The sequence below is a fragment of the Leptidea sinapis genome, chromosome 16 (genome assembly GCF_905404315.1).
Source record: "Leptidea sinapis chromosome 16, ilLepSina1.1, whole genome shotgun sequence".
Classification (NCBI taxonomy): domain Eukaryota; kingdom Metazoa; phylum Arthropoda; class Insecta; order Lepidoptera; family Pieridae; genus Leptidea; species Leptidea sinapis.
This window is the reverse complement of record NC_066280.1, coordinates 10,527,229-10,535,501: the sequence shown is the minus strand read 5'-3', so window position 1 is coordinate 10,535,501 and position 8,273 is coordinate 10,527,229. Positions and strand designations below refer to the sequence as shown.

At 36.8% G+C, this 8,273-nt stretch overlaps 1 protein-coding gene across 1 annotated transcript in view; it reads right to left on the bottom strand.

Moving 5' to 3' along the window:
• Positions 1-202: 202 nt before the first annotated feature.
• LOC126968693 (gamma-1-syntrophin) overlaps positions 203-8,273 on the bottom strand; it is a 50,772-nt gene continuing 42,701 nt past the window's right edge. The window contains exons 12-13 of the mRNA XM_050813751.1: positions 6,849-6,939; positions 203-5,229 (exon numbers count right to left, since the gene is read on the bottom strand). Coding sequence (XP_050669708.1) covers positions 5,116-5,229; positions 6,849-6,939 — 205 coding nt within the window. The 3' untranslated portion in view covers positions 203-5,115. The remainder of the gene's footprint in view (positions 5,230-6,848; positions 6,940-8,273) is intronic.

Below are 8,273 nucleotides of genomic sequence, written 5' to 3'. Positions count from 1 at the left end.
TAGTTACGAAATAATCATAAACATTGAATGAATGTGAATTTCAATGAACTTGACCCGTTGTCAAGTTGCAACCTATATATAAACTAGCTGACCCGGCCACGCGTTGCTGTGGCTAAAGTTTTTGTTATATTACATTATAGTAAACAATCTAAGAGGAACGATAAGAGAACATCAGTCACGGAGTCCACTATGCTTTACATGGGTTCTCTAGTAACGTAGTTTAAATATTACCTAAATGGTGTCAAGTAAGATTTTAATGTTAAACGCGAATTATATGCCGACAACAAAATATAAGAATTATCGTGTGAGAGGGTTGCTAATCAAAGTTTAAGCTAAGCTTTACTAAATTTTAAAAGTGATAAATTTATAATTATTAAATAATATTTCTCTATATACAGTTTGTAAATATATAAATTAGGATATCTACGAATAGGGAGCGCTAAATTGTTAAGTTAACGCTAAAACAATACTCATAGCCAATAAGTATAAAATATGAAACTTTAACCAATTTTATATGAAAATTACTTTACTTATGTATAATTTTAAAATATATAATTTGACAAGTTAATGATATGATGCAAGCGTTACTGTCGATGCTATATATATGTTAAATACCAAATACTTACTTCACGGCAATTATAAACAAAGTTGTGTTAAATGGCCCATCTACAGTTCAATTATGTTATCAATCTGACGACTCGATTGAAAGCGTGTTGAATGATGAATAAAAAGACATTATTTTTATCTAAATTGATTCCGTTGGAATCGTATAGGCGTCAATTAAAGTCTTACAAGTTAATTATCGCAAGCAAATGAGTGAAGAAACTAGCCGTGCCGTTTTTGTCGTCTCATTTGTGCTCGTTGTGATTTCAAACTCGATGAAACGAAATAGCGAGACGATAGAGACACAAACAGGTAAATGTAAAGGATTCATCTGGCGAGAGAATGAGATAGAATACATTACTCGTTCTCTACGAATGATTTAAAGCGACAGTTAAAAGAGACAGACAGACACATAAATTCATAAGATTTAACGTGGGAGAAAATCAGAAAGGAAGCATTATACCGTGTTTTGGTACCAGGCGCTCATAGTTGAAGAAGAGGTTGTCTTATGTGTGACGTGAGTATATCTTAATATATTCTGACGTCATGTGCACGACGCGACATGGACACCAGGAGAACATAAATATGGTAGCCGTGTTAGTAATGTCTTTCATGGCGGTTGAAATCTTGTGTCATCCTAGCAACGTGTACAAGAACTTCATATGCAGTTTAGAGGTTTTTTTTAACTATTTGTTAACCACAATAATATAATTGCATTGTTTGAAGTTTAATTAAAATTATATAGAACATATTTTATTCATTTAAAACGTTTCCCACCCAAAAACTTCATAACGATATTGTTTTTATTTAACTTGCAATTCCAATTTTAATATAGGTACGTTTGTTTTGGTGAAATTTAGCAAGTTGAATTAGAACCACTATTTCTTATCTTTTTTAATTTAATTAGAATGCATTTTCGCGATTAGTATCAATAACTTACAGTGACCCCCGGGTTAAGATCGAGATATATAAACTCTTCAAGCAGGTTCCTACAGTCACGAAATATTTTCTCACTTCTAGATACTAGGAACTATAGAGCGCCTTATAGTGCATAACTAGTGCTTATTACTGTGAATGCACGTTTGCTATCTGAGTAGAGTGTACATAATGTCAGCTTTGGCAAATTGAGTTCGAAATTGATTTGTGTATAGGCTGTCTGGGATACGAATCGATATCCAGTAAGGACAATAGATGAAATTTTGTTTGGTTTGTGAACTAAATGTTTCTTTTAGATCTACAAGACTATACTAATTCACCGCATTACTCAAGTTTGAATTATACTGATAATATATTGCTACCACAAAACTATACATGGGTTTAACATCACTAATTTTATATTTCACTATTGCAGAGTACCTAACAACTTTGTTTACTAACTTCAATGATATTTAAGTATTTAATTTTATTTATATGCCTAAAATATAGTTAATCTTATAAGGAAATAACAGAGTAATCATTGTTGCAACAATGGACACTTTCTATTCAAACATCAATATTTACAAGTTGAAACACGAGAAGACACAATCTCATCTCCTACAGGACGAGAGAAGTGTGGAGATAGTTTAGCAGAGCTTCCAAAGTGTTCTTCCAACAACTTCCTACGCTCAAGTAGTATTGAAACTACGTACAAATGTTCGAAACGACGCACGCACACACACGCAGATCTCAACAAGGCCAAAGAATATATAATATTACAAGTACAAAAGTCTCACTCTGTAAAATAAATTAAAGAAATAGGGACTCTTGCGGTCATACAATAAGGTGCAGGTACAGATCGCACAGCGCTATTATCCTACATTTTTATTTACCTAGAAATTTCATGAAGGAAAGTATGAGAGTGATATTGAAAGAAGAGTGAATGCAGGAAACATGAACATGAAACGTGAATGGAGCTTTGCACTCCTTTATGTGCAGGTAGAAGGTGTCTAATAAGGCTCGTTTGGCTGTGCATGAGGGGGTGTTGGTTCCAACACTCATGTACGGAAGTGAAAGTTGGGTATGGCAGAAGAAACATGAAAGCAGAATAAATGCAGTTGAGATGAGAGCGTTGAGAAGTATGATAGGAGTTAAACTGAGTGACAGGAAAAGAAATAGTGAGATAAGGAAACGTTGTGGTCTGAAAGAAGAGGTTGTGACAAAAATTGAGAAAGGTATGCTGAAATGGTTTGGGCATGTCCAGAGAATGAATGAAGAACGATTGACGAAGAAAGTGTATAAGGCCAGTGTGAATGAAAGTGTTGGAAGGGGTAGACCTAGGCGGACGTTTCGAGATCAAATCAGGGACGTCTTGAAAAAAGGCCAGGTCAACACTACCCTAAACCGAAGAGCATGTATGAAAGGAATAATGAAAGTGGACGAAGCGAAACAAGTATGTAAGTATCGTAGCAAGTGGAAAGAAGTGGTCTCTGCCGACCCCTAAGGGAAAGAGGCGTGATTGTATAAAAAAAAATAGAAATTTCATCTCTTTTTATCCCGTGACTCTTACCTATTCTGACGACAATATGGTTGTATTCTTTACCCAAAACTGTACCTACCTAGTATAAGGTCATCTTATAAAAATTGCTTATCTATAACATAAATAGGTATGTAATCGTAATTTTAAAACAATATTATTTCGTTGACAAACCTACATTAGTTGCATATAGTAATGTATGTGTTGGAAGACCACGACACAGTAATACCTACTTAGCACAGGAAATAAATAGCTACCAAGCTATCATGATTGGTAATTTTGATTATAAGTTAGATTGTGTCAGGGTCTTTGGGAAGCTTAAAAAATTTAAATTTCAATTGCAATTATCCTTAACATGGTTTGTTTTTTTTTTATGTTTCGGTGAAGTAGGTGAACGAAACTCGCGCGTGCGTCACGGCTCACTCTTGAGTCCCTACTCGCTGGCCTACTCTGTAGAGGCCGCCGCGTGTACTTGCGATTTCAATACCTACACGGGGAGTGAGACAGGCTTGACAAGGTCAATAAGTGGACTTCGCAGTGCTGTTAGTCGCACGAGCGCTGCGCGTGCCGCGATGAGACTAGATACCTGCTTATGTGTGCGTGCGTTATATCTAACGTTTGCACGTAGTTTCCATACTGTTATTACTTATATCTGACAAATATACTGTGCTATTATGTTCCCATAGCGGTCAGATTCGAGTAATTGTGATACGCTGGAACTCGGAACTATCATTTCGTATGGAGATTACTGAAAGCAGAACGAGCTCCTTACGACAATACAGAAGCGCTGCCGATCTTTACGGATGAAGGCGTGTTTCTAGAAAGTATTCATGCCCCTCGGTACTACGAGAACCACTCTGTAATAGACCTCCGTTGCCCAAATGCCGATGATGGAATATATTGTCTATCGAAAGTAGTGGATCAAATCCAATAGCCTAAACATATAGTCGAATTTGGTACGGCCGAACCAACGCTCGTGGTCCGGTACCGGATCATATTCGATGGTATTTTCCATTGTAGATCGCAAAAAAATATTATTATTTGCGTCGGGACCGTAACGAGTACGACGCCGGACCAATTTGTGCGAGGAGTCCGCCCTAGCTCAACGGACCATCCGATGGTCCGGCCGTACCAAATCCGACCATGTGTTAAGGCTTTAACAGGTGTGTGAGATTGACTGAGTGGCTCTCAGTGTGACCTACGATAAAGTAATCAATTTTTGTATAAATTTTCTATAACTTGAGTAATATTTTTAATCTATGTATCTATCTATGAGCTATGGACATTTACTACAATAATGTAACTATACAATTTGTTCTAATATTTTTCGATGTTTATGAAAAGCAAAAAGGTTAAAATCATTTGAGAAGATAATGTAAGTATTAATTTTATATAACGTTTTGAATAATAATTATTATCATAAATAATATTTTTTATAGATAAAACCTACTTAATTTAAAGGTAAATTTCTCATGCAGTAAAAACTTTTTTAAATTGAATTATTCTGTTCAGTACCTACGCCAAGTGCTCTGGCTCCTCAAGCGATCTTAAAAATACTAGAACCTTCTAATGCACAAGAATCATAATATCCGTTACAACATACTAAATGACTTTAAATATAATTGTATGCACAGTCTATACGTAAGTGAGCATTCGTTGTTACGTCACACAGAGAAGAAACGGAGAGACGTTCAGCTGATGGTTATTGATACGCCCTGCCCATTACAATGCAGTGCCACTCAAGACTTTTCAAATACTCAAAAATTCTGATTGGCACTACAATCATTGCACTCGTCACCTTGAGACATAACAGATGTCCAGTCCTCTTTTGCCCAGTAATTTTACTAGCTACCGTGCCCATCAGACCGAAACACAATAATGCTTACACATTACTGCTTCACGGCAGAAAAAGGCGGCGTTGTGGTACCCATAATCTAGGCGGCTTCCTGTGCAAGGGAGCCTTTCACTAGTAGGCTCCTAATGGATGTTTCTTAAAATCAAAAACAGTCGTGTGTCGAGTGGAAGTCGACACAGCGTCATGCGTAGAGGGCCAGGGTGCCTCAGGGCGCACGGTGCAGCGACGCCAGGAAGGCAGGGTCGACGGACGCCAGCTTAGCCGTGAGGAACGCATGCATGCAGAACAAGAGGCTCTGCAAGATCTGACACTCCAGCTCCTGTAACCATTCATCTCGTACAATAATAATAACATCTTTTTACCAACGTCATGGAGTCATAAGATTTCCCAATTAATAATTACATTTATCTACAACCATGCTTTAAATCCTGTATTAAAGATTCTAAAACAGTTAGCTTTATTGTCAACATTAAAACAGACAATGTACTGATAACCATTACATCATCATCCAAACGAGTGTTGTAATGAAATTCCGTACAACATTACAACACTCGTTTGGATGATGTAATGGTTACTAGGACTGGCTTTTTTAATGTTAGCAGTAAGCTAACTGTTTCAGAATCTTTTATAGAGGATTCATATTATGGGTGAAGATAAAGTCCTGTATGCAACTGTTATGTAATAAGGGATATTAAAACACAACAGTTACATAAATAACTATTATATAACTGCTGTTATTTATTACTGTAAGTAATATTATATAATTATCACTTCAGTTTAAAGATATTATAGCACAAGATATTCATATCTTTAATAAAACTTTATTCGTGTAAGTTAATTAGCACTGCTGTAGTGCATTTTGCTAGCAGTAAAACGGTTGGCTTTCGTTCTCTATATAAGCTAGGGTGCTAAGTTCGAGTATTCATTACTCATTGTGAATTCTTAGTGGAAAATATGCTCAAATATACAGTGATATGAATTATCTGTGTTTAAATTACTACGCTTTCTACATACAGTATAAAAGTGTTACATTTTAACAGCTGGTATTTGTGTCTGAAGAAGGTTAACCCTGAATTACAGAACATAAGGACTTCACCGTTTGATATCAGGTTCAGAATTTGTAAAACCTAACGCATCTGTACTATAGTTAGAAAAGCATTAGAAATAACAATAAATTAAGTAATCTATTGTTATTACTAATCTATCTACACACACAGATTATTGATTGTAAGTACAAGTAATAATCTCTGTGTGTGTGTGAGTGTGTGTGTATATTATATCAGTGTAGAAGGTTTTACTATATTATACTATAATATAAGCCACCATCAATGGGCACTTGCATTGTGCACCAGTAACTTATAGATACTCCACTTGGCTCTGTTTTAAAAAACGTATGAGACACTTCAAAGCAGTTGAGAGCTCGAGACAAGTTTGTTTCCTCTCAACATTTCGAGAATGTCAATTAATATATTAATTTTAGTTTGCTTTGGAGCCGGAAGTTATTAGTAATGGGTGGTTCAAGTTGCCCGCGGACAGTATACCCAATGTACTTAAATGGTAGATACACAAATTTAGTAATAATTCAACATCATTATTTCTGCCGGAAGATGTCCACTGCTGGATTTAGGCCTCCCCCAAGGATCGCCATGACGATCGGTCCTGCGCTGCCTTCATCCAACGTATTCCGGCGATCTTGACCAGATCGTCGGTCTATCTCGTGGGGGGGACTACCAACACACTGCGTCTTCCGTTACGTGGTCGCCATTCGAGGACTTTAGCGCGCCAACGACCATCTGTCACATCAGCTTTGCATCTGAGCTATGTCCAGTGACTTTGGTTCTCCTACGGATCTCCTCATTTCTGATTCGATCACGCAAGGAAACTCCGAGTATAGCCCTTCCCATTGATGAGAGCGAACCATACAAAAACAGTACTAACCTTTGTTTCAATAACTTTGGTCTCGGTGTCCTGGAAGTGTAACTTGAGCTTAGACTTTCCGTCGTCGCTAGAGCCTCGCAACTGAGAGAACCTGCAAACAATCAAACATCTTGAATAGAATAGAAACACTTTATTAACAGTAAAACACACACCTTCAATTTACAGTATAAATCTTAAAGTAATAAAAAATTAAACTAAATGCAATAAAAATTATTAAAATATAAACAAAACAAAATATTAAATAACTGTGCGGCGCGTGATTCCCTGCTAAAAGGAGCTGACTCAGTATATTGTTGGTCAGTGAAGAAGACACCAATACAACACTGGTTTTCAGCAGCCCCTCGTGACATTTGGAGTCTTGTAGACTCAACCGTCATATTGAAGGTAAGGTTTCGTGAGCGAGGGACAGAATGCGCGAATACTATAGTACTAACTAGGTGCGCGACCGTCCCACGGAGTGACAGACGGTTGTCGGGACGGGGTAACAAAATGTCAGCGGGTAGCGGATGGTCTTGCAGGGAAGGGCAACAAGTCGTCGCTGTCGGAACCCGCTCATACCCGGTGACTTCTTAGTACCTCATTCTCGCCACGGTCGCCCACGAAATTGTCGGACTATAACAAGAACTGACAGATGGACACTAACAGCGATCTGGTAACAGAACTGGCCCGGCTGCACATACAGTTCTGCTCTTCGATCAAATATGAAGTGGATTACAGATAACGAACGCCTTTTATAATGGACAAATAAATATAAGAACACAAATAAACAAATATTTATATATTTTTTTATAATAATAAGGGGTGAGACGAGCAGGACGTACAGCTGATGGTAATTGATACGTCCTGCCCATTAGGTACAATGTAGTGCCACTCAGGATTCTTGAAAAACCCAAAAATTCAGAGCGGCACTTATACATTAATGCTTCACGCCAGAAATAGGCGCCATTATGGTATAATATAGCCCATAATCTAGCCGGCATCCTGTGAAAAGGTGTCTCCCACTGTTAAATATTTAGTATTTATCCATAGACATTTCTAACTAGATAGAAAAGGAAAATTAGTCCAAAGTTAATGTAACTGATTTTGATTGACAAGTCGTCAACAGTCAGCCACGCTTGGCTTAGCTTAGTATTTTGAATTTTAAAACAGCTTACGCACACATTGCCCAATAGATCTTTCGGTAAGTATATATTAATTTTTGTTTTACGGTACTTAAAAATCAAGAATTACAAATTAATTGCAAAAAAAAGCTGCAAAAGAGAGCTGTTCGTGCTATATATCAGCTTGGTTATAGACAGTCTCTCAAAGAAAAATTTAAAGAAATAAATATTATGACTGTTTATTGTCAGTACATTTATGAAAATTTAATATATTTTCACAAAAATCGTCACCTTTTTGCTCTTAATAGTGATTTTCATTATTATA